A 27,799-nucleotide genomic window follows, 5' to 3' on the forward strand; every position below is an offset into this window, starting at 1 on the left:
GACTAGGACTCTGATCTGAAGGGGAACTGAGAACTCTGATGTGAAGGGGGGATTGAGGATTCTAATGTGTAGCGGGGTAGAGGACTCTGATGTGAAGGAGAACTGGGGATTCTGATGTGAAGGGGGAGTGAGGAATCTGATGTGAAAGTGAGACTGAGGACACCGATGTAAAGGGGGGACTGAGGACTCTGATGTAAAGGGGGGACTGAGGCCTCTGATGTAAAGGGGGGACTGAGGCCTCTGATGTAAAGGGGGGTACTAAGGACTTAGATGTAAAGGGGGCTTTTTTTATGAAAGGGGCTCCCAGTATGAGAGAAAGAGATGGGATGGGGGTGCTCCTGATGTTAAGGGGGACTCTGGTATGAACGGTGGGCAGGCACTCCCCATTTTTTGTGTGTGTTTATTCTCTTTATAATCTATATCAGACCCCTATCCTGCATAAAACCTGGAACAGTTATTAGAGGAACCACACATCGTTTTTTTTTTACATTTTTAGAATGGGGTGCCTGGAGATTTTGCATACTATTAAGGTGCCATGACTGAAGAAAGGTTGAGAAACACCGACATGGACTATATTTACATACCATATACAATAGTAAACTATAATTATGTAAATGTAATTGTCCAGGCTGGGATTACACATAAATGTTAGCGCTCAGCTCCAAAACAGTCATTTCTGCCAACGGAATTCTGACGGAGTATATGTTGATAGCGGGAGGTCTAGGTTTCCCCTGCATGGTGCGGTTATCACCAGAGGCAGATCTGTGATAAGAATTCTGCAGTCATCATGACGTGGGTAGTATTTTTTTCTCCCACGGATGGGTGTGTGTTCAGAGGGCCAGTTATATCCCAGAGATGAGACCAGCAGGCACAGACATGGAACGCTGGGCGCACAGGGAAGCAAAGTCTCTATTTGCTCGATGTACCTGGTGTTATCCTTTAACCCTTTTGCGACCGTTGGGCTTTTGTCATCATAGACACGTAGGACAATGTAAGGAAATGCATTCCAGGGACACATTTGTTCTTGTCACAAGGCTTTTCTATTCATCTCTAGTTGCGATCATCCTTCATTTGACCGCATGTACAAAAGTGAACAACCAGAAGCAGGTTCAGTAACATAATAGAAAAGCGGTTCAATTAAACCTTTCCATTTTCATAATATTTATTAATATAAACCCAGTGACATCGCTGGGTCTCTGTGCTTCTCTGTGCAATGCATGTAGATCATGGCTGGTGGGAGGTGCCGGCGGGGTGCTGTACATAGCTTCCTGAAAACATCACAGCACCCTGCCTCAGCCCTGATGTAAGCAGTGGGCCGGCTCTTGGGAGGAGTTATGCAAATATCAAAATGCCTTGATGGCTTGATGTCAGTCTGGAGGAGTGGGCATTCCTAGGCAGACTGTATTTGCATGCAGACCGCCCTAGGTAACGCCCACATGTGATGCTGAGCCTTCATGATTGAAATCCAATGAATGAAAGGGGGCGGGCCAGGAACAATCAGTCTGGGAAGGAAAGGACCAGGAGATACTGGACATCCTCCAGTCAGGATAAGAGGCCGGTGTTCTATCAAAGTTTGTGACTGCGTTAGAATGTGTGCCCGGTCACGTGGTCACACATTTTAACGTAATCCCGCCCAGTTTTTCGGCGGTGGAATATGTGGCTGGTAAAAGGTGAAGAATTCCAACGCTTTGTCAGCTGTCTCAGTGCAGATCGGCATTGCAGATGGTATGTGCAGGAGAACCGATCTGCCCTGGAACAGCTGATCGGTCCTGAAATGTCACTTCTATCCGACTCTGTGACTGCGATCTCAAATTCCACAAAGTCAGATAGAAGGGACATTTCAGGCCCGATCAGCTGTTCCAGGGCAGATCGGTTCTCCTGCACATACCATCTGCGATGCCGATCTGCACTGAGACAGCTGACAAAGCGTTGGAATTCTTCACCTTTTGCTGGTCACATAATCTACCGCCGACAAAGTGGGCGTGATTAGGTTAAAATGTGTGACCACGTGACTGGTCACACATTCCACCGCTGTCAAAATCTTTGATAGAACACCGGCTCTATCTGTCTTGCTGCAGCTTCTAATGCACATTGTGAAACGCTCGCAGTGTGCAGTGAGATCAGAGTTAGCAATTTCAGTCCAGGAGAGGAGCCGGTAACTATGCAGATAAGTAAGACTGAACGGGAGGCCGGAGATCAGTTTTAAATAGTGAGTAAGATGATACCCTGTGGTTTACACTCTAACATTGCCGTTACTATGGAAACATGGAAACAAAAAGTATTGGTGCTACAGCGCTGGGTGCGTAAGCACGGTATTGGTGGCACAATCAGCGCTCTAGCAAGGAATCGTTTCATTTACATGTTGCCAGAGCAATAACAATGCAAGCGGCGCCAAATCCCCACATGTGCATCCAGTGCTCTAGTCGGAATCATTTTGTGACATGCTTACGTTGCCGTTACTATGGAAACATGTAAACCAAATGACATCCATTAGAGTGTTGGGTGTACATGCGTGGCATTGGCAGCGCAACCAGCGCTCTAGTGGGGGATTTTTTAATTTACAGGTTGCCATAGCAATGATAAGGTAAAGACCGCCAGTTGTGCACACTCAGCGATCTAGTGAGAATCACTTATGTTGCTATTACTATGGCAACGTGTAATCCAAATGACTCACACTACAGCGCTTTGGTGCGGCATGCCCAGGATTGGCGGTGCAACAACGGGGGATTATTTTGTTCACATGTGTACTCAGTGATTTAGCGAGAATCATGTGCTTTACACACTTAGGTTTCATTACTATGACAACATGTAAACCAAATGTTGCACGCTAGAGCGCATGCGCGGGATTGGTGGTTTATAAGAAGGTGGGTATGGCGCCAATGCTGCCACGTGTGCACCCAGGGCTCTAGGGGGGGAAATGTTTTCTAATTGCCCTACTAATGGTAACCATGCATGCACTGGATTGGCATGGCTGGGTGAAACAAAATGGTGGCACAGAAGAGTGGAGGGACTGGGAAAATTCACTGGAATGCAAGATAAGGTAAATATGCATGGAAAGGACACTGTTTTACAACTGAGTTTTAATAAAATGAGCTGTGCCTTTGTGTTTGCTTTTTAGGTTTTGGGTTAAGTTCCCCTTTAGGAGTCTTTTCTTCCTACAAGAGGAACCCTCTTTATGCCCTTCTCAACTGTGTGTTCAGTAGAATAATGCTGCTAATAAAGTTTTCCCGGCTTTGAATTAGTGCCCATAAAGAGGAAGGGGTGTGGCACCTACGCAGTGCTGCAGGAGGCGGGGAAAAAGATGCGTGAGGCGTGGAGTTCGCAGCCGTGGCCGCACCCTCCAACTCTCCCAGCCAGTCGTCAGGCGGGAGCCGGACGGAGCGGACGGCTGGGGCTGCGTTCTGCACGCCAAGGTGAGACGGGCCTGCTACCGGAGGGGCGCGAGAGGAGTTGGCCGGCGCGATAAAAGGGCGACGTAGAATGTGACGTCAGGGACGGGGCTCCGGGTGGCGGCTCGGTGTAATTCCCCCACCGGTGTTATCCAGGCGTGAAGCCAATCACAGGGGTCCTAACAGCCGCGGGGAAACTAGGGCGTCAGCTGTTGGCTGATTGTGAGCCCCCGTGGGCGTGGCTTGCACTGCAGCACTGTGGGTTGTGTGTCCTGAACTGCAGGGAGGTCAAGTTAGGTGGGCTTGTATGGAGGGATGGGGACAGCTTACCATCATGTGCATCGTGTAGTCACCGAACTTAGAGTGTGTAAAGGCAAAACTTTATTTTCTTTAAGCTTTGGCTAGATTAATGAAAGGTTAGGCTGTCTGTGTCCCCTCTGGTAAGATCCTATTTGTCCTGGTGACCGTTGTCACCGAGACAGAAAGCCAACATTTCTGAACTGTCACCAGAACAACATCGGGGATGGAGACAAACTCCCAATGGGGACATCTGTTTTTGCCACAGCTCTCTATAAGAGGGACATACTCCTCACTCTGGGGAGGTTTCCTATCATTTCCTGTGGATCATCAGGACAGGAAGTGAAGGGGAATATACCTAGTGGGACCGACTGCAAATAATACCCTAACAGACTTTTAATCCCTCCCTTCTGGAACTAAAAGTTTTCAACTGCATGTGCCCTTTAGGGAAAAGTTATCCTAACATCAGATGGGAAAAGACCGAGTGATGTCAGAGCCCTGATGCCCAACCTGCGACTCGGGGGCCACTGAAGACTGTCTACAGTTTCCTTACATAGGTGCTTACTTAATAGGTTCCTGAGTGGGGAAAAGAGAAGGAAGGCAGAGGGGGAGAAGCTGCGAAGGTTGGAGAAGTGGATGGTGAAAGGTGCACCAGGAATGCAGCTCGGGTCCCATCCACCACTTCCAGATTCCTGAGAGTGCTCCTTGAGGCACAAGACCTTTTTATAGGGATGGTAGCGAGTACAAAATGTGACAGCTTTGATATCTAGCATGAATCGTTTGAAGAAATGTCACCAGCACACAGTCTTTTCAGGATAACAATGTGTTCGTTTATTGCGAACCATTTTGACCTCTAGCAGTCTCATGTCACTTTTTTTTTGTCTTCTGAAATGAGTCTCCTGTCCACGAATGTCTTCTAGTGAAGCTCCTCAGATTAAGCACTTTGTGTGAAATGCGTCAGTTCTCTTTGAAGCCGGAGCATGTCTGTACATCTTCACAATAAATCGTGGTCAGGCAGGAGAATGGCGCTGGAATACTCCGAGCTTGCAGTCTGTCCGGCTTTTGTAGCACGTCTGTATAGACTGACCGGCTCTTGTAGCATGTAGTCTTACCATTTCTTTTAGCATCACCACCTACTCTGTGACCATCTCTTGTAGAATGATCATATAGCACGGGGTTGTCCGATTCCTATCGCCTGACGCCCAGGACATGAAGTTCCGGGCACCGGGCAGGTGGTTTCTTTTTTCTACCTATAGCCCACTTGTGGGCCAGCAGGGTTACATGTAGAGCAGGGGAGCCACCACTCGTTTTGTAGAAGTGATGTGTGCTGCTATGCAGCCGCCCAGATCACTTGTAGCAGTCTGCATGTCCAAACTCACTGCCATGGTTTTTAGGTCCCCCGCTCTTCTGGGGGACCCAGGGCTACAGCAAATGACTTCGGGATGGGGAGCAGAGCGGAGAACGTCCGGTCTACGATTGCACTACGCGATCAGTGAGACGGGAGTGCTGTACTCTGTCCTGAACTGGAGGGCAGGCTCTATAAAGGGAACCTGTTGCCTCAAAACACTATCGCATAGGGCAGGGGTAGCCAAACTCCGGCCCGCCAGCTGTGGTGAAACTACAAATCACATGATGCATCTCTCTGGCAGTCGTGGCTGTGAGAATCTTGCAGTGACTCATGGGATTTGTAGTTCCACCACAGCTGGAGTGCCGGAGTTTGGCCACCCCTGACATAGGGGCTTGTTGGTCCCTGTGTGATAGCAAAAAAGCTTAGTGAAAAAAATGAGAACCACCGCCACCATCTGCATGAGAATAAACGTGTTTGTGTGTGTGTATACCCGTACACACTGAGTGCTGCCCCCATACCACCTTGTGCAATATTGTGGTAGCCAGGCAGCAGTGCTCCCTTACCCACACAATGTAAGGGTGGGTAATGAGGGTTCACTTTCCCAAGTAATTAGGGAAAAATGGAATTCCCTGCTCAAATCTGGCCCCCTCCACTGGTACGGGTGTACTATTTATACTCCATACTGCTGTCCAGCGCATGCCTGCGATATGGATTTTTTATTTAGCTCGCAAATTGCGACCGATCATTGGTCCACGCAGTCACCTGACTGCGCGGACCAAAGAGAAGCGCTTCTTTGCATGGTTAAATGCGATTTTGGTTAAAATTATTTTTTGTATCGAAACAAGTAAATTGTTATGAAGGACAAATGGTTTTTAAAAAGAATCCACAACCCCCGTAGTCTCTCGTGTAGTATGACCACAAACTCTGACCATCTCTTGTACAATGATCATAGTATCTTATAGAGCTGCAGCTAACGATTATTTTCAAAATCGATTAGTTAGCCGATTATTAGGTTCGATTAATCGGTTAATCGGATAAACAATAAAATAAAGTTTAAAAAAAGGCTCCAGTGATGAACCATCTTTTGTAACATGACCACCTACTCACTGACCATCTCTTGCAGCATGACTACATTGTCTGACCATGTCTTGTAGCATGTTTACGGTCTCTGACAGCTTTCTGTGGCAATACATTCAATACTATCATGTGCGACCCTTTTATGATGTCAGTGGCTGCACTAGAGGTCCTCTGTATGGTGACAATTGGCTGGTCCTGTGTGCCTGGTTCTCCAGACCCAACATGCAGTTTGGCTGGTGGAGAGAGAGCTGCTACAATCTCACCTATGAGAAGCTGTGAGCATCGAGCCAATAATTACATTGAGCTCAGAACTGGCGGAGTGGGGAGCTTAGTTAAGCAGTTTTGCTTTTAATTGCTTGTCACAAAGTGTCCTTCAGGTTTATGTGGAGGAAGCCGCACGTGAGCAGGGTTGTTCGCACTCTTTCCTACTCCTTATAGACCATTGTCACCTACGCAGGTGTCCCCATTGGAAGATTTCCCCCTCCCCAACTGTTCTGGTAACAACTGTGATACTTTCTCTCCTGGTCACTAGAACAAATAGGAAGCAAAGCAATAAAATCAGGTTCTAATCCTTCTCCACTCCATTTATGAATCTTAAAGTGGAACTCCAGGAATTTTGTTTTCTTTTTAGGTCCCTCTAATTATGCCGATCTTTCCTCGCCCTCTCCATGCTCGAGCGCCGGCCTCTACTTCCTCTTTGCTCCAGCGGCTCTCTTCAGGGCAGAAGGACACTGCCATTCTGTTCATCTCCTGAGACTCCGTCTGTCTCTTAGTGTCACCTTTAAGGCTGGAGCACGGTTTTAAATCCTTAGGCTTGTTGGTGCTATAGGCGTGACTCTCGTATACATTGTAGTTCTGTTCTTTTAAATGATCTCCAGCCAGTTTACCTGAAATGCGATTGAAAACTTTTTTTTTTTTTTAGGCCTTTTGACCAGTATGTCTAAGCCCCCTTTCACACCTGAGTGTGAGAGTTTTCTGGCAATTCACATTGAAGTCTTTGGGCCCCGAAACAGTCTGTTCTGCCTGAAAAGATGGTCATATACGTTTTCAAGCTACAAGAGACTCCGTGTTCAGATATGAAGGAGCATATTGAATATAATGGCGTTCCTCATGTCGAGTGTTGCTGCGCTTCTTCGGCAAATGCAACAAAATTCTTATTGTAAAGCTCAGAATGCCATAAAGAATATAATCTTAAAAGACTATCATTTAAATATTTGCATTCAGATCCAAAATGAAATAAACGGCTGTGTAGTACACTGGAAGATTGTCCTTCCTTTCAGGGTGAGCAGAAGGTCGGCATAGTCCGTGTCAACCTGAAAGCAGCGAGTTGGGCCTGTTCTGTGTCCTTGCTGAAGCAATGACAAACTGTAGGAAAGCAACAGGTGGAGCTATTCTTAGAGGGGAGAGTGTCTATTGTGATCCGGAGTTTTCTAGGCAAGAGTGGCGGACATATTTAAGACGGTGAAGTGTAGTAACCCCCTGATGACCAATCCAAACTCATTTGCTTGCAGATCTGAGTAGTTCATAGTAGTCTGATAGGTTAGTGCAGCTTTTAGTGGATTATTGGAGCTCATAAGATAAATGTAGTAACTTTAAATCGGGTTAAAAGATGAATACTGAATTCAGGCGCCAGTCTGTCCAGTTCAGGAGCCAGTGCCTTTGACAACAACTAGAGACAAACTTAACTTGGGCATTGCTTTTATTTTTAAAGAGCATTGGCTACCTGGTTCCTGGGATTGGCCCAGTCCTGTCTAAGGCCCCATTCACACTGAGCGTATTGCAAATTGCGTGTTTGTTGCACGATTTTGCGCAAATGTTTGCATTGGGCTGAGTTACAATTGCACGACATCCGTGCCAAAAAGGGTCCCACACAAGCGACGCGCACAGCTCCATTGACATGCATTGGAGAGCAAATATGCGCGATATCGTGTGGATTTCCGCGCAATGAAACACTCAGTGTGAATGGGGCCTTAAGGCAGTAACCACAAGACACCAGTATTTGTATTAAAGCTGAACTATGGGAATTACATATAGTCCACCCTTGAAGTGCCCCCCCCTGCATTGTATGTGATGGCAGAACTCCTCCATCTGGAGTGCCAAGACTTTGAGGGACTGGTTGTAGAGGTAGAGATAATCTGAGGAGGAAGGTGAGCAGTACTGCTTTTTCCTCTTCCCCTACACTTAAAGGGTGATTCCACTTTCCCAGGGTAATTTGGGAAAATGGAATTGCCCTCATCCCCCTCCCTTACCTGTCAATGAACACTCCTTCCCCTCCGTGGCTGCCGGTGCAAGACGCGTATACCATAAACAGCAGTGCAGCCTTGCGGTCACAAATGGTGAGCACTCATTGGTCATTGCGGTCACCTGACTGCACCGACCAGTGAGAAGTGCTTCTTTGCAAGAATGAGTGCTTGCCATATGTGAGCGGAATTTAAAATACCGAGTGCAGGGCTGTGCTACTGTGTACAATCGTATGGGTGAAGAGGGGGCAGATTGGTGGGGGTAATTCGATTTTTCCCAAATTTGCCTGGAAAGTGGAATTGCTTTTAACAAGCATTTAACCCTTGCAGTGCAAGGGTAGATTTTTGTGTACCTCCCAGGGTCCAGCTTTAGGAACTATGTAAACCCTAACAATAAACTGTTCTCGGCATTGCTCAGTTGTCTGCAGATCCCTGGTGCCCATCCTGCAGCCTGGGAGCCACATGCGGCTCTCTCTTGTTTATAGTTTCCTGTGCATTACATACAAAGTTATATATGTGGCCCTTTAGAGACATTTGAAGCTCCCTTTATCTTGTAAGTTAAAAACCACTGCTGTAGACTATAGAATACTTACCATCTATGTTATGGTGATGAGAGGGGGAGGTGTTCTGTACCTCTAATAAACTTTCTGGTCTAGGGTGACAATTCTGCTCCTCCGTAGATAGCCTGGTGAGAGCGTTTTTGTCACCTTGTGACGGGAAGGGTTACTGGTAGAATCGTAAGGTAGAAATAAAGCTCGAGCTGCAATACAATGTATTTTCCTTCGTGGATTTACATGTGCTTTTTTGGCCCATTCACAGCAATTGCGGTACGTTGGAGAGGGCCAGCTGCTGGAACGCACAGCAATTGCTCACTGTTGGTTCCCCCTATGGTCTGGGGCGGGAGGGGGCATGGTGGTACTTTGAAGTCAATGGCACAGCAGCCTCGCTTTCCCACCTGCAGTGCGATCGGACGCCTGGCAAGACATTGCCTGCGTTCCGGTCCACTGCGAACGCAAAAAAAAATGCTGCAAGCTCTATTTGCGTTTGCAGTGGACCGGAATGCAGGCAATGTTTTGCCTGGTGTCCAATGGCACTGTAGGTGTGGCTGCGGTGCCATTGACTTCACCGTCACGCCCACTTCCGCTCCAGAACGAAGGGGGAATGTTAGTGAGCGATTGCTGTGCGTTCCAGCAGCTGCTCTGGAACGCACCGCAGTTGGTGTGAATGGGTCCTAAGCCGACAAACCAAGCATATGCAAATCAAGGCTTTAGCCATTTCTTCACTTACTATCCTGTAGAGAGGAATATACAGGGGAAGGAGGGCCAGGGCTGCAACTTGGAGCTGAGGTTGTATCTGGTCATGTTTGGGTTGGTGCACCCTGGAATAGCTGGGGAGGATGCTGAAGAAAAACAAGTATCCCCACTTCTACATAACTGATGTTCCTGAGCAGGTTTAGTCTAATGACCAGGTTTGTTTTAAGGACACAGCAGTGTTATGTAGTGACTAAGAAATGTATTTGTGACAGCCAAGGTCTCGCATTGTGCCAGGGAGATACGACCTTATTTATTTATTATAAGGTATGCAAAGTAGCTGGTACAATGCATCAGTCTGGAGGAATCTGCAATTAAGTTTCACCCTGTACTTTGCGGTAAACATTAGGTGTACTGGATACTTTTTATTGGACGGTATTTCATTGTCTGGACTGTAGCTTGTGGACGTAGCTTTGAATAAGTTGTTCTTTGTTATAATGTTGTAGGACGAGAGGGCAGGATGAGATCACTGAAGTCTGGAAAAAACTGGGGCTGACAAGTTATATCTGGGAATTCCAGGAGAGATTTATTTTGTCTGTTACCTGTACTATTTAGGACACGAACGTGCCATGTGGATATCACCGGTAACCAGTTTTGGGTGGAAGGCGGCAGGTTGAGCCGATCATATATCTTGGCTTATGTCTATGGGAACCTGCTGTGGAAAAGCATCAGATTATCTCTTGACTGTTGATTGGTCTACAAGAGATGCAAGGACTTTGTTTAGAGGTGCCATCATATTGTATTTGTACTAATTTGTTGGGGCAGCTGTGGACGGTTTATTGCAAAGTTCAGTATGCAGTTGGGTCAGTCCAAAGCTGCCCATACACTGCTTGAATTTTGTCTTAAGTCTTGCTGAATTGCTTGAAAATCAACCAGTGTGGCCCCATCGGCACCCTTCTCTTCGACAAAAGTCAATTTTTTCCTTTTTTATTTAAGTAGGCGATCCGATAATTGTCAAACGAGAAAAAACTCCTATTGGCAGCTTGATGGAGCAGTAGGACAAATGTTTCTGTTGACTTCTTTTCTGGGTCAGAAAACGGAAACCTTAAAATGCATTCAAGCACCTTAACTATTAACAGAAATGTATCTTATTTGTGTATCACTCGGCTGTAGATCCCCAAATAATCTCTGAATTGGTGCTGACACTGTCCTTCCTTCTGGAGGGTGATTACTTTTGTTCCCCATGGTCCTTGTGTGTTGTAAAGTAGTCACCGATCCAAGCTCACTCCTGTGATGGATTACAGTCTCATGTTTAGTTTAGTCATTTGTATTGAGATTGTAGTCCATCACAGGAACCATGGGGAACAAAAGTAGCCCCCCTCCAGAGGGAGGGACAGTGTCCGCACCAATTCAGAGACAATGTGTGTGTGTGTTGTAATGTAGTTACCGCTCCAAGCTCGCTCCAGTGATGCACTACAATCTCAATACAAATTAGTAAACGGAATGTGAGATTGTAGTCCATCACGGGTGTGAACTTGGAGCGGTGGCCTGCCATCCCTTACAATGCAGGCAATGTATAAGAGATGTCACTAGCGCTTCCATCATGCTCAATCTTGAGCTTTGTTCAGTCACAAATCCAATACAAATGCATCGGTATCTGTATTTCTGAATTATGTCTGATACAGATGGGTGTTGGTAACCTTTACGTATTACCTGGCGTATACTGCAAACTGCAAGGGGGTTCTGACATCTAGAAAACCACCTGTAAAGTGAGACGTCTTATCCATTGATATATTTAAAAGAGAACTATGAGGTCAGTGCTTTTCCCTATACTTCTCAAGGGTCATGGGGATACTAGCGTCCCAAAGCTCAGTATATAGTGAGCTACAGCGTGCGGTATACTGAGACCGCCGCAGCTGGGACGGATCCACCCAGCTGTGTGATTGACAGCTGGCTCTGTCTATCTAGAGGAAGAGCCAGCTCTGCCCACCCCTTCCCCGTCCGTTCCTCCACTCAGTGCTGGAGGAGCGGGGAGGGGAAATCCCTGCGGGGAGCGATGACTGACAGTCACGGCTCTCTGCAGGGAGATGATCGAGAAGCGAGCGAGCGGAAGGTATGCGTTCGCTCACTTCCCGATCTATTGAGCCGACGTGTGACAGTTCCATTGTCACACGTCGGCTCGAACTATGAGGATGACTGATTTTCACTCACCTCATAGTTCTCAAGTCCTGGTTCACACCTAGGCGTATTGCATATGTGCGGCTGTCGCGCACTTTTTTAACTGCGATTCGCGGTAAAAAAAATCCCTCGACAAACGCGCGTTTCCGGGTGCTACTTGGCTGTATCCCAATGGAAACGCGCAACAAAAACGGCCCAAAGTAGTACATGTACCTTTTCAGGCGTGGGCCGTTTTGTAGTGCGTTAGGGACGGGCTGAAATACGCCAAGGTGTGAACCAGACCCATTGAATACAATGGGATTTAGATGTTTGAGCGTTTTGTAGAGCGTTCGTCGAGCGTAGAACGCGCTACAAAATGCTCAGGTGTGAACGAGGCCTTAAACTTCCTATAAATGTTACTTGTGACTTTTGTGGTCATTTTATGAAGACAGTCCAATACATTTTTGGATGCTGAAACATAAATATTCTTCATTGCGTGCCTCCAGACTGACCCTCCTAAACAGACCCAATACTACTCATCCTCAAAATAGAAATCTTTCACTTTTGACTGGCAAAATAGTAAAGTCTCCGTTTGTCTGAGTCGAGCAAGAGGTGCAGATGGCTCCTTTGACGTTTTTTAATACATTTAGTGAATGTTTACGGACGTAACCAATTCTGAGCTGCGTGCAAGACATAGTTCAGTTGGATTGATTGAATTTGGTGTGTTCTTTATGTAGGAAAGAATCCAGTCATTAAATAGCTGGCTGTGTACATCAAGGAAGGTTCTTATTAAGAGAATGGAAACAAATGATCTGGTGAGAAGTCTATCTTGCTTTCACAGCATGAAAAAGGATGCTACAGCTTATCTTTATTTAAAGGACAAGTGCAGTAAAAAAAAAATACCATAGTGCACCCTCCAAACGCAACATAAAGAAACTCCTACCCAGCAGCTTGCTTCTCTGGGCTGAATTTTTGTTTTCCCCAGTCATCTTCCAGGACAGCCATCGAGATATAGGCTCCGCCTGCCTGCAACAGGAAACACATCAAAACTGAGGCTAAAATCATCTTCAAATGATCCCATTAGCACAGAGTCACTTTGTATGTAAAAGCATGTCTGGAAAATAAAAGGTAATGTACTGTTTTTAGTGCCCCGTTACATCAAACATTGCCGCCTTGCTGCTCCCTGCTGGTGAAAATATTTCACACTTCTGGGTGTGTGGAATACCCACTTCCTCTTTTTTTTTTTTTTTTACAGGTTTTCTTTGCAATACAAAGTAACCCTGGGCTGACGAGGTCATTTAGGTGCTGGCCAAGCCCAGACTTCATGCTCTCAGACTTGATTGGGTCATAGTCCGAGACTGTGGTCGTTCGTAGTCTGCTGGGGCCTGTTGTGTATGCTTGCCGGAGCTCAAGAGGATTTAGGCACCCAGGGATGCCATGCTGAGGTTGCTGATTAAGTTACTGGGTGGGGTGTTGTAGTTAGGAGAGCTAAGGAGGGTGGACTAGTGCCCTTGTCCTTTAACACATTGAAGTAAGTGCATGCAGTCTGTATCTGTAAAAGAATAAATCAAAGCAACTGGATTTGCTGTATGTTTTTCTTAAGTTCAGAATTGAGAAATTGACCAGCGAAACATCTTCAAGAAAAATACAGAAAGTCCAGTTGCTTTCATTTATTTTTTACAGATATACCATGACCCGGAGGAATCACAACCTTCTACAGATATACCATGACCTGGATGAATCGCAACCTTCTACAGATATACCATGACCCGGATGAATCACAACCTTCTACAGATGTACCATGACCCGGATGAATCACAACCTTCTACAGATATACCATGGCCCGGATGAATGAGAACCTTCTGCAGATATACAATGACCTGGATGAATGACAACCTTCTACAGGTATACCATGGACTGGATGAATGAGAACCCCTTACAGGTATACCATGGCCTGGAGGAATGACAACCTTCTACAGGTATACCATGACCTGGATGAATGACAACCTTCTACACATATACCATGCTTGGAGGAATGGGAACCTTCTACAGATATATACCATGACCTGGAGGAATGAGACCCTTCTACACATATACCATGCTTGGAGGAATGGGAACCTTCTACAGATATATACCATGACCTGGAGGAATGAGACCCTTCTACACATATACCATGCTTGGAGGAATGGGAACCTTCTACAGATATATACCATGACCTGGAGGAATGAGACCCTTCTACACATATACCATGCTTGGAGGAATGGGAACCTTCTACAGATATATACCATGACCTGGAGGAATGAGACCCTTCTACACATATACCATGCTTGGAGGAATGGGAACCTTCTACAGATATATACCATGACCTGGAGGAATGAGACCCTTCTACACATATACCATGCTTGGAGGAATGGGAACCTTCTACAGATATATACCATGACCTGGAGGAATGAGACCCTTCTACACATATACCATGCTTGGAGGAATGGGAACCTTCTACAGATATATACCATGACCTGGAGGAATGAGACCCTTCTACACATATACCATGCTTGGAGGAATGGGAACCTTCTACAGATATATACCATGACCTGGAGGAATGAGACCCTTCTACACATATACCATGCTTGGAGGAATGGGAACCTTCTACAGATATATACCATGACCTGGAGGAATGAGACCCTTCTACACATATACCATGCTTGGAGGAATGGGAACCTTCTACAGATATATACCATGACCTGGAGGAATGAGACCCTTCTACACATATACCATGCTTGGAGGAATGGGAACCTTCTACAGATATATACCATGACCTGGAGGAATGAGACCCTTCTACACATATACCATGCTTGGAGGAATGGGAACCTTCTACAGATATATACCATGACCTGGAGGAATGAGACCCTTCTACACATATACCATGCTTGGAGGAATGGGAACCTTCTACAGATATATACCATGACCTGGAGGAATGAGACCCTTCTACACATATACCATGCTTGGAGGAATGGGAACCTTCTACAGATATATACCATGACCTGGAGGAATGAGACCCTTCTACACATATACCATGCTTGGAGGAATGGGAACCTTCTACAGATATATACCATGACCTGGAGGAATGAGACCCTTCTACACATATACCATGCTTGGAGGAATGGGAACCTTCTACAGATATATACCATGACCTGGAGGAATGAGACCCTTCTACACATATACCATGCTTGGAGGAATGGGAACCTTCTACAGATATACCATGACCTGGAGGAATGGGAACCTTCACAGACAGACAGTCTAGAGCTTTGTTTTAGTGTTAATTCCCCTTTCATTATCTGTGGAAAGACACTTTCTCCATAACAGCCTTTGAGGCCACTGTGTCCATTAGCAACAATATTCACTCTTGACATCTATAGGGAACTCTGAATTAAACTTTTTTTAATTTTAAAAGCCAGCACGAGTTTTAGATAAAATCTATTAACCCGTACCCTGATCCTTCCCTTTTGATTTTGTCTGTGCTGAGAAGAACTCAAGAATTCCTTTAAGTCAGGGCTGGACAAATCCCATTAGCCAATGCTCCTTAAAATTTACATCTGGCACCTTTCGTTTGAGGTTTTCTCCAGTTATTGTCAATGGAGCCGGCTTCTGCATTGGACAGGCTGGCCATGTTGACTATGGGTAAGGGGAGTCCTGCCTGTACCCTCCTAATGGTGGCCCTGCTGGTTGGCCTTTGTCTCTCCAGCCTCTTCAAATTAGTGGAGGAGCCCCAGTTGGTGCCATGCTACTTCCATTCACACTGCATGTGTTAGATGCTAATGCATCTGCAACGCCAATTCACAAAGAATGTTGCAGTGTCACCCCTTACGAAACCCCTCCACCAATGCCCCCGCAGTCACTTCTCCTCTTGTCCCAATGCAGGTCACCAGAGCTGAACTTGATTCCAAAGATCAAAGGTTAGCAGCAAGCCAGTCTTCCAGCGATTATTACTTGAATAAAAATATCAGCAGAGAATTCCGCATTGCCCGGGCCCATGTGAATGGAGGAGAGGGAAGAGGAAATCTTTATTTGACGCTATCTTCTAAAAATACCAGTTTCCTGGCTGTCATGGCAATCCAAAGTACTGTGTACATTATTGCGTAAGAATTCTACAGATTACTTGCTCTGACTTCATTCTCACAATCCAGATCTGCATAGGAGGACAGTTCCTCGAAATATTGACGCCAGAGACAATCACCTATCATTTCAAGAAGTAGGTTGACATGGACACACGGACACACACACACACGGACACACCTGTTGCCTTTAGTGCAGTCCAAGGCTCCTGATTGGGGGGGGGAGGGGGTGTACGTCCTGGGCTTGTCAGGTAGGCTACATAGTGCTGGCCCCTAGTTCTGCCTGACATTTGTCATGGCCTGCTGTAGAGCTTTGCAAGCTCTGGCCTTGTTCTTGTCTTTCAGGCCTCGGTGCCTTTCCTTGAAGGTCATTGTCAGGTTCCCTGTAGCAGCCTGGCCTAAGCAGACGTGTCACTGAGTTTATTTTTTTTGCAGCTTCTAGTTTCCAACACTTCCCCTTAGAAAAGCTGCTCAGACAATTGAAGACATCATCAATCAAATATTATGTTTGGGTCAGAAGAGATATTATTATTATTTTTTGAGTACTTATAACATTCCTAATATGCAAAGTAGGTCTATTATTCTGTGTTGTAATCGGCTTTGCCTTGGCAATGCAACTTTCATATCATTTGTAAGTCTCGGGGGAAATGTATTTTTATTTTATCTAACAAATGGGGACATTTTACATATAAAAGTTTGGTATATAAAAGAAAATGATTTTATATTTAGAAAAAAAAAATAGTTTTTTGTTTTTTTAGTGTTATCAGCCAGTTCACCAAGAAGAAACATCAGTGTTTTTTCTTATCCGATTTGGGGTAACTGCTGGTGAGAGAATGCTTCCCACCCTTCTGTGTTGCTGGCAATATTTCGGAAGGTGGCCCAACAGCCTTTTGATGTGGCTCCTTATTGCTCCAGAGTTGCACTGCTCTCATGTGGTATATTTCTGTTTGTCACCCAGCCTTCCTACACATCGTCGTTGTATGGTAACTTGGGCAGAGAATGGGAAGAGATTGGGAGGGGAGCTAAAAGAGGAACTTCACCAAAGCAAAATACGCCTCCTGGCGCTCCTCTTCCATGCCACCCTTTTCATATGTCCATGAGCTGATGTGTTGCAGCTCTTGGGAGTGGCGGAGATCTATCTGTGTGTTCATGTATCAGTGGTTTCTGGTATCTGGGGCCTTGTAAAGAACTGCAGTGTGTGTGCAGGAATACCCTGCATGTGTGCAGACAAGCTATGGGTCTGTGCCAGTTCCAAAATACCTGGCACGGATCAGCGCCATGCCTTTGCGTACATGGAATCTTGCAGGGCACATGCATGCATATCCTCAAAACTGCCTCCTGTGACATGAACATTCCAGAAGGCGGCAGGGGATCCTTGGATCATGCTGGCCTAGGCACAGAAGGAGAAATTGCAGGGCTACGGCACAAAAAAAAGGGGGGGGGGGACACCAGGAGCAAACGTTACTTTATTTGGCAAAGGTCTGCTTTGAGCTAAATGGCAGATATACTCTATACAGAACCCCTAATACTGGGGTAAGGAAGAGTAGGGATTGATAGTCAGTCATGTGCACTGCATGCAAATGTATGTATAAGAAACTGATAGTAGAAAGCAGAGAGGTGACCCCATCAATCTGTGGCTGCTCTTTTACTATCCAATCAGTGCAGGGCAGGGGGTGGCACCTTTTAAAGTGATGTTCAGGTGACTTTACTGCTGCCCAGATCACTTCTCCTTTAAAGGTGGAAGTCTGCGGAATAAAATAACAAAAGTTCACGGCTGCTATTACGCTCGTAAGCTTGTTTACATCCTATTACTGCCTTGCCACGGTACTTATGGTGGCGGTGGTATAAGGGTAAAAGAAGAGGTAAGCAATGACTCCATATCTCTCTTATAAACTTACTTTAGTGTCTGTGAATCTTCACTCCTGGGCACTGGCGGAAACTATAACTTTACATACCAAGATTTTTTTTGGATGGGTTTAGGTAGCACCTATCCTTTGCTGATCAGTTTCTGTTTTCGGGAAGTATAAAAACATATTGGGCACGATCAGCTGTGAAAGGTCATTTTTGTAATGTGTTTTCATTGCTTCAGCCAAACTGGCTTTTCTGTAATCTGGATAAACCAGCTGTGAAGGAAGTCCATCAATCATCACTTTACTCCAAAACTCTTGATGCAAATAGTGATTGAACCCATGCCAGAAAACTGGTTTATTATTGTCGGATATAAAAAGCCATCGGAAGATCCCATCAGAGGAATGTGGACGGTGAACCTCGATTACCTGGCAGCTAAAAACACAGGCAGTGTTTCGGTTTTTAGCACTGACTTTGCAGTGGGTCTCTCCAGTCTACAATCCATTAGTGGGCTGCGTGTTACTCAATAGGTCGGAGTTTAGAATCTACAATTGTAATCCAAATTATTCAACCCCCATTGCCAATCGGGTTAATTGGCAAAATGTACAGACTGTCAGCTGTTTCCGGTGAACAAATCAAACAAAAGCAATTGAAATAGGTCAACACAATGAATGGTTTCCCCAATTTCAACTGAAAATGCTAATTTTAATGACTTCTTCTGCCGTCTCAAAATGATTCAACCCCTTCATAGCAAGCATCTTTAGTCTTAGTAGGCCACCCTTTTGCTGTTATAACTAGCGGCAAACGAGATGCATAGCCAGACACCAGCTTCTGGCACCATTCCTGGGGAATCTTGGCCCATTCCTCATGAGCAATGGCCTCCAGTTCACTAATATTCTTGGGTTTGCGTGCTGCAACCACCTTCTTCAAATCCCACCAGAGATTTTCTACGGGGTTCAAGTCAGGCGACTGTGATGGCCACTGTAGGATCTTTGAGGTATGCTTGGGATCATTGTCCTGATGGTACCTGATTTGCAATGGGGGTTGGATAATTTTGATTCCAACTGTTGGTTGCTGTGCTTATTGTAAAGTTTGCCATAGATGGCTCAAATTTGGCCGTGGTTTGAAAGTTGTCGGTCAATCAGTGACTGTATCCTATCAGATGCAGTTATGGTTCGGATATTCAAGCAGGTGTGGGGTGGCTCTGTTGCTCCTCCATGGAGTGAAGCCACCTTTTAGGGCAGGTTCACACCATTTTCCGGTCTATATCTGGTCCGGAAAATGGTGCGAACCTGCCCGCAGTTCCAGTGCATTCCAGACCAGACAAAATGAGACATGCAGCATTTTTCTGGTCTGGAACAGACTGCGCTGGTGGGAACAGAGGCCAGGAATAGACATTAGAATGCATTTTGGGTCTGGAAACAATCTGGTCTGGAAATGGTCTGGTCTGGAAATGATCTGGATGTGGTGTGAATGGGCCCTAAGACAGGAAGTGTTACTGGATGGATCTCTGGGTGAAAAAAGCCTAAATGCAGCCACCAGATCGAAGGATTGGCAAACTGCAATATAGCACAATTTTGTTTTTGGGTTTAGATACGCTTTAAAGGTGGGATGTTGAGATCAGTAGATGTCTCATGGAAGAGTTAGTGCTCCTCCATCCTGGGATGGGACTGTTGAGGGGGTTTGTGTATTTGTGTACAGATGATGGTTGGGTGGCCTCCGTTGAAGGCTTTAGGGATGGCCATTTAAAAAAAAAAAAATCTTTATTCGTTTTTGCAACATAACAAAGGTAAAGCACTAGCATAGTGCCATAGCAACAGTACATCACATATTCACACATAATATAATACAGTACAAAATTAGACACGTCATACAGTACATAGTAGTCAACACAAGGCACATTCTGATCATCAATCCCTCTCCTACCCCCAAGCTCACACAGGGGCGGCATAAAAAGCTAATACACTCTTTCTCACCAGTCATCCACATAGGATGAAAGTACTAAACGAAACTCTGAGCAGTCACGTCCAGGATTAATAAGTCTCCATTCTAGGAAAGGCAGGGGGCTCAATATGGGGGAGCATCATAAGGCACAGAGCACAAAAACATGTTATAACTTATGCTCAGAAAGATTAGGGAAAGACCGGTGTAGAGAATTTTTAGTCCGAGACCGTGTGAGATTGATTCTAACCACAACGACCATATTTTGTCAAATTTACTCGGCCTACCTCTACTAGTGGCATATGTAGCTTTGTAAAAGGGTAAGGAGACATTAACAAACGACTTCCAAGCTCCCAGTGTGGGTGCCTCCAGTTTCCTCCTGTTCAGGATAAGGAGTTTCCTGGCATAAGATAACAGAAAAGTCAGGAGTGGTCGGGACACCATAGAAGGAGCCAAATCGTTAACATGGCCCAAAATACAGACTCTGAGGTCCACAGGGACGGGAATACCCGACACTGTTGTGATCACCCCAATGAGGATGACTCAGGGACACACCTAAAACCTTCTTTCCAGTTGGTCAGGAAACTCTCTTAAACCTTTTCAGGAAGAGCTTCAGTCTGTAACCAGCCAAAGGGAGTTCAGGTCTGGCATGCTTGGAATACTTTTGATGCGCCAGGGCAGCTCAGGCTAGGTCTTGCAGGCAGACCTCTTGTTTAGGGCTGCAACTAATGATTATTTTCATAATCGATTAGTTGGCCGATTAGTTGCAGTTTTGATAAATTCCCCTCATTGTGTTCAATTCAGGAGCCAGCACGATTTTCCTTGGGTGCCAGCTCCATTGATAACAACTAGAGAAAACCTCAAAGGTTTGGCGCCCACTCTCCATTTTTTTTTTTATGGAGCATTGACTACCTGGCTCCTGGGATTTGTCCAGCCCTGTATATGATTATGGAATCTGCTAGATGGTGGGTACAGAAAATTGGCATGTACGTGCTTCCTCCAGAACTGAAAACTGAAATTTGGTAGGTTGTAAGTTTATTTTGCTTATGAATACCCTGAAACCCTAACCGTGAACTCTTTATCTGTTTAAGTTACAATATCATTTGATGTTGGCAAAAATTCAGAGTTGCAGGTGTCACCTAGTGATCTAATTTAGCCCCTCCAGTTCTTGGACTGCAAAACAGTTCTTCCCTATGTTGTGGAGAGGAGGAGGGCTGGCACCATTTCTTGTTATTTTAGTGCAGAAAAGGAGCCGTGCTTTCAGCTTACACTTCTTTTGTACTTACTGGGTATTTAAACACTTAAAGGGGTTCTAAACCCTCTGTTTTTTTGCCTATATCTACTGCTAGCAAGCAAAAAGTAAAAAAAAAAAAACCCCGCTTTAACACCGCCGCACCGCTGGAGGGACAGGTGAAAACATCAGGAAAGAAGATCGGATTAAGAAACCTCATTTAAGGTAAGCGCTAACATTAACATTGGGGGGAGGGAAAAACATTTTTGACTTTAAGGAGAACTATGGGGTTAGGGCTTTTCCCCATAGTTCTCCTTAGGGTAACGAGAGGACACAAACTAGCGTCCTCCCGTCACCCAAAGCTCAGTATACCGCAAGCTACAGCTCGCGGTATACTGAGACGCCGCAGCCGGAACGGATCCCGACAATTATGTCTGGATCCACCAAGCTGCGTGAGTGACAGTCACGGCTCTCTGCCGACACAGGATCGAGAAGTGAGCGAGCGCCGGTATGTGTTCGCTCACTTCCCGATCTACTGAGCCGACGTGTGACAGTTTCATTGTCACAGGTCAGCTCAGATTATGAGGCTGAGTGAAAATCACTCTCCTCATAATTCTCCTTTTAATGTCACTTTAAAGGAGAACTCTGGGCAGAGATGTAATTAACCCTTGTAGAGGGGCTACCCCCACACCAAGGGTTAACTGCTTGTTTTTACCTAGGGGCCAAATCAAAGTTTCCCGGCGGGCTTTTGACCCTAGACAAAAAATGAAGAGTTAACCCTTGCAATGGGGGGGGGGGGGGCTAAAAGCATCTCTCCCCAGAGTTCTTCTTTCAGTTGGCCATTGCTGCTGGTGAGTAACAGGTCCCCTTTTCTCATCTCTGTGAGCGTGTGATGGATATGTCAGTCAGATGACTTGAATGCATACAAAAAAATGATATAAACAAGGAACTGTTGAAAAGCAATTGTTTCATTGAAGCGTGGTAATAAACAGGTTTTTCTTCAGCCTGTTACTTTGGGATCCCGATTGGTATCCATGCAAATTACTGGGGAAAAAATGCTATTTATCTAGTGTATAGACACGCGCACACATAAAGATATTTTGGGACAGAATAGAACATTGTGCCTCAACAGTAGCTGAAGTCCCGGCTTATTTATAATTAATTTACCATGGCTAGCCTTCAGAATGCTTTTCTTCTTTGTTTAAAGACGGCAAGTTGGGCACACGTTAGACTATGCACAGATAAAATCATGGACAATGTGACTTTCTGTATAAGCTAATGGACACTTGGACTAGAAATGATGGGAGTGAGCATCAACCTGGGGAAGGCATTGCGGTGCTGACAAGCCTCCTATGCAATAGCACAATGGAAGTGACAGGTTCTCTTTAATGCAGTCCGTATACCCATCGCACTCAGACCCGCTGCTCCATCAGGAAAGAGGTGGGTGCATCAGGTGTTAACGGGTGACTTCCGTCAAAGTCTACAAGTAAAAAGATAGACCCTGGCACTCCAAGGCAAATCAAGTACGACTGTTTATTCACGTACTTGTTGCATATTCAAAAACACTAAATACAACGTTTCGGGGTCTCGCAGGATCCCCTTCATCAGGCAAACAAGTACGTGAATAAACTGACCTACTGGATTTGCCTTGGGGTGCCAGTGTCTATCTTTTTACAGGTTCTCTTTCATGACACATCAGATGGCTATTAGACCCCTGATGTCTCCCCTGCACTCCACTGAAGGTAATTAAGCACAGCTTGCACTTAATTAGCTTCTTTCCTGGCCGCTGAAGCAGCGATGAAACCAGACCTGACTTAATGCTTGTCACTTTCGGGATCATTCAGCTGGGTGGGGGAGGGTGCTACATTTTATTGTATGGGGAAGTGATTGGGCGGCTTTACAGAGTCGGCTGATAGTGTTTTAAAGCAGAACTCCAGGAATAATTATTCTTAACCCTTGCAGTGCAAGGGTTAAGTGCTTTTTTTGTGTGTGTGTGTCTCGGTTAAAAAATAAAAAGCTTTACTCACCCGAGCCTCTGAGCTGGCTGCTTTTTATGCCGGCCCCTGAAGCCTCTGTCCTCCTTCGCTGCAGCAATGGGAGGTCACTCGGCCTCCTCACGTCCAATACACTGTGTGTAGAATGAAATGATTCAAGGATCCTTAAACTGCTGCAGCAGAGGGGGAAAGAGGCTCCAGGGACCGGTCTAAGAGCAAGCCGGCTCACTGGATTGGGTGAGTATACTTTGTTCTTTTTGAACCTAGACAGAAACGTGCACTGCAAGGGTTAAAGGAGAACTATGAGGTGAGTGATTTCCACTCACCCTCATAGTTAGAGCCGACGTGTGACAATTAAACTGTCACAGGTCGGCTCAGTAGATCGGGAGGTGAGCGAACACATACCGGCGTTCGCTCACTTCTCGATCATCTCCCTGATCCCTAACAGAGCCGTGACTGTTAGGGATCCCCCTCCCCGCTCCAATCCTCCAGCGCTGACTGGCGGATCGGACGGGGCAGGGGGCGGGTACAGCTGGCTCAGCCTCTAGAAAGGCAGAGCCAGCTGTCACTCACGCAGCTGGGTGGATCTCGCCAGTATTGTTGGGATCCGTCCCGGCTGCGGCGGTCTCAGTATATCGCAAGCTGTAGCTGGCTATATACTGAGCTTTGGGTCACGAGAGGAAGCTAGTTTTTGTCCTCCTGTGACCCTTAAGAGAACTATTGGGAAAAACACTTACCCCATAGTTCTTCTTTAAGAAAAATTCTGCCCGGAGTTCTGCTTTGACAGGGTTAAGGGTGACCCCCACTAGAGGCCTATCCTCACCTTTGTTCCCCAGTCGTTTCCTACGGTGAGTGGAAGCAGAGCACACTCCCTGGTACTTTCTGGTATGGAGATCATGTGACTTCTTGCCCATCCTCCCACGTGAAAGGGATGCATTTTTGAAACTATCATCAAGTATTCTTAACTGTTATCAGGCGCAACAAAATTATTCCCATGGCATATTTAACATGAAATAAAGTTTGTTTTTGGGGTTTATATAAACTTGAATATTTGATTGTAGTAGGCAGACCTCCCCACTTAGCACTCACTCTCAATACCTACAGGACATAGGAAAGGAGCTATGATAAAGTAATTCACCCCAAAACAAACCTAGAATCACGTTAAGGTTGGATTGACGTCATAGTGTTGCGTTAATCGCATGCTACTGCACAGCACACCTACCGTGCATTGCGGGGTGGTCAGACACAATGCGGCCGGAGGTGCTCTTGGGGTGCCATTCAAGTGAATGTCAGCACAATGCATCCCCTGCACTATAACGCATGGTAGGACCATACCGGAATTGTGCGATTAACGCAACGCTATGGTGTGAATCCACAATAAATGTGTAAATAAGTACAATGACCTTCCCTTGCCACACCACAGAGCGTTCTCTGAAACGTGGTGGAATGATGGGAATGGTGATCTCCATTCATTACAATGACACGCTTGGAATGCATTTGAATCAATTTAGCATGTCAACGTTTCAGAAAGGCGTGACAGCAAGACGGCAAATATCCAAAATCACTGTCAGCACGAAGACTTTGTTTATTCTTGCAGATTTTATCCATAAAAACGATGGCAATGTGGAATCAGAACTGGACTACACTGTACATAGCACAGGAGCTGATACCAACAAATAATACAGTGGAATGTAAAGGTGCCCATAGACGTTGGGTGACAATTTGCTGATTCAACTAGAGCAGGCAATCATCTGAGGTCTATGGGAGGCCACTGGCCAAGGCTCATCCTAGCAAACTCTGGCCCTCCAGCTGTGGTGGAACTACACATCCCATGGGGCATTGCAAGACTTGACAGCCACAGGCATAACTCCCAGAGGAATTTGTTGTGTCACCACAGCCGGAGGGCCAAAGTTTAGCTACCCCTGCGCTATACCCCTATCTTCATATTCTTCTGCTTTCAGACTGTCTCTGAGCAGGCAGTCCGGGTCCTGATCCTAGTACCTACCAAGGAACATGATGGGATTTGTAGTTTTACCACAGCTGGAGGGCTGCAGTTTGCCTAGGGAAGTAGTGAACGGACAGGTTGGAAAACCTTCTCGGGTCCCCGTTGGTTTCATGTCATCAGTTGGTGGTGTAGGTGGCTACAGAGTGTCTACTCCACTCTTCCTCACAGGCTGAACATGAACAGACGCATGATGAAGACCATCTATGTCTACCTAGAAGATGGAAATCCACGACTAGCAGAGTAATGCCGTCATTTCCAACCTCCCTCTATTGTTTATGGGCTAATGGCTGCTTGTTTATTTATGATCTTTTATTCCAGGGGTAGTGAATTAAAATTCAAGGAGGTCCAGTGAATAAAATTTCCATTGAGCTGAGGTCCAAATTGCGGTCCAGACAGACCGGCCACAACAGCAGACTAGTACAGGTAATCTGGGTGGCTGATGTCATTGGTTGCTAGGAAGCCAGCGGTCCTAGCAACCAGTGATTGAAGCGTTGGGAGGGCCTGCGCTGGGTTATGGCCGGCAGTGGAAACATTGGCCTCGAAGGCTGGTGTATCGACTGTCAGCCAGCACAGGTCGGCGATCGTAGTCTGGACAGAACCACCAATCGGTCCGAGTCCATACTATGGTCCACCGTTTAGTGACAGCGGTTCTATTTCTATAAATATTTCCCATCTTTTCTTACTTTGTCCTGGGAAGTAATAGGAGAGTATCAGCAAGGCACAAATTAATTTGTTTGACGCTTACATGGGGCCAAAGGCTCAACAGTGTTCAGTAGCATTCTACTACACAGTTAAAGTGAACGCAATCCTTGGTGTCAAATAAAACATTGCAGTGTGCCGGTGACACTTTATATACAAATAGTATATACAAATATATAAAATAGTCTAACCGTCATAGCAATAGAGAAATGTGCAATCTGAATAAACTAACCCCAACCCATCGGTCGGCCCCCCTTCATTTGTGCTTTGTAGCTGATGATGGGTCTGCAGTTGGAGCTGAACGTTTATCCTGTACTGCTGTATAGATGAAGGGCTTTACCACCTTTTATTGTATACTGTTTATACCGTGCATTCTGGCGTATTCATGGTTTGATGCTATTGTAAAAACAAAAGTGCTGTGCACGCTGTTGGCGCCGTGTACGGGATTGCAGGTATAGCTCAACAGTTTGCAGTAACGACAAAAGCCACATAATTTGATAATAACAGAACGCCATTGCATTGCAAACACGGTTTATTACAAGTGCTATGAGAAGAAAGTCGAGGTGAGCCCTGTTTGTATGACATTTAGTTTACTTAATCATTCGATCCTCGTACGTCCAGTTTATGTAATAATGTGCATCTGCTGCTTTCATTAAAGTAAGGGCCCCTTTCACACGGGCTGATCAGGAGGATATCTGTGCATGGATCCCCTTCCTGATCAGAGCTAGTGATGGGCTCGGGCGTGTTTGCATGCTCCACGTGCCGAGCCCGCCAGGAAGCTGGCAGCGCCAATCGCAGGTACTGAGACATTATCCCGGTCCACAGCTGCAGAGATCGGGAAATGTCTCAGTGCCTGTGATTAGCGCTGCGGCGCTGGCGGGATCGGCACATGGAGCTGCGAACACGTTCGAGCCCATCACTAATCAGAGCAGGACGGAGCAAATGTCACAAAAGTGTCCATCCAGTTTTTTCCTACACAACTGAAATGACTGGAGCTCATGTCGGCCTATGGGGAACCGGATGTAAATGGGCATGTGTCCGTTTACATCAGGCAACCCCCGATCCGGCACAATCGGGTCCGTCGAAACAGAAAACGGTTCCATTTGTTTTTCCGGACCTGGCCGTAGTCGGGGGGCAACCGGGAGTAAACAGACACCCATCCGTTTATACATGGCTGCCCATTGACTAGCTTTGGCCATCCGATTAGGTCTGCCTGCAAAACTGGCAGGCGGACCCGATCAGACCCCCTGTGTGAAAAGGGCCTGATACCTAACCACTTGATTCCCCCATCCACGTTCAGAACAATAATGGAGGAATCTCCCGTGCCAGCTTATATTTAGACAGCTGGCGCATTCCGCTTTCACCATACCCAAACAGTAACTGCAGCACCTCCACCTCGTTTGTTTACCGATCCCTTGTATATGCATTCTTTTGGCTGCTAAACCTTGCTTGCATGGTGGCCATCTAATGTTTGTCGGCACCTTTACTTGGGGGTACACTGATAACCTAGAACAGGGGTGGGCAACTCTGCCCCTCCAGCTGTGCTTTAACTACAAATCCCAACATGCTGCTGCCTCTGGGAGTCGTGGCTGTCAGTGTTGCAATGCCTCATGGGACGTGTGGTTCCACCACAGCTGGAGGGCCGGAGGTGCCCAACCCGACCTACAATGTGGCTGCACATAGAAAGGATTTTACAGCTCGGCTGAGATCATGATAAGTGTTTGTGTTGCTCTTCATAATGCCGCAAGTGCACAGATCAGATTCTAATGGCTCTTTTTTTTTTTTTCTTCTCCTAGGTTCTGGTAATCGGTCTCCCACAAGGACAGAAATATGTTTCATTTAAGGACTTGTGCTGCTAAGCTTAGGCCATTGACGGCCTCTCAGACTGTACGATCACTGTCACACAAACAGCCTGTTATCCGAAGGACGTTTCAGCAAATCAGGTGTCTTAGCACACCTGGGGCCGCCGAGCCTTTTCTCAGTGGGACTAGTTCTAACTATGTGGAGGAAATGTACTATGCATGGCTGGAGAACCCCAAGAGTGTACATAAGGTAAGGAGGGGAACCGAGTGGTCTTGTGACTGCTTTCTGCCTATAGAGCAACGCTGACATCCACGAAGAATGCCTGGATATTAGACCGCCGGAGGAAGAGGCTTTTAATGTGCCTGGCTTATCTGCTGCATTGAGGAGATCTTGGTGGATACAGACCCC

General features: G+C 46.1%; 1 protein-coding gene across 6 annotated transcripts in view; it reads left to right on the top strand.

The window, feature by feature from the left end:
* The first annotated feature begins 3,312 nt into the window (after positions 1 to 3,312).
* The window catches only part of OGDH (oxoglutarate dehydrogenase), a 97,972-nt gene continuing 73,485 nt past the window's right edge, over positions 3,313 to 27,799 (top strand). For all 6 annotated transcript variants that reach the window (XR_001941144.1, XM_018554708.1, XM_018554709.1 and 3 more), the window contains exons 1-2: positions 3,313 to 3,413; positions 27,385 to 27,640. Coding sequence is in view for 5 of the 6 variants with exons in the window: in XM_018554708.1 (XP_018410210.1) it covers positions 27,419 to 27,640 (222 nt within the window). In the remaining variant the exon portion in view is untranslated. The remainder of the gene's footprint in view (positions 3,414 to 27,384; positions 27,641 to 27,799) is intronic.

Source organism: Nanorana parkeri, unplaced genomic scaffold, assembly GCF_000935625.1.
Source record: "Nanorana parkeri isolate BGI_ZX_2015 unplaced genomic scaffold, ASM93562v1 scaffold169, whole genome shotgun sequence".
Lineage (NCBI taxonomy): Eukaryota > Metazoa > Chordata > Amphibia > Anura > Dicroglossidae > Nanorana > Nanorana parkeri.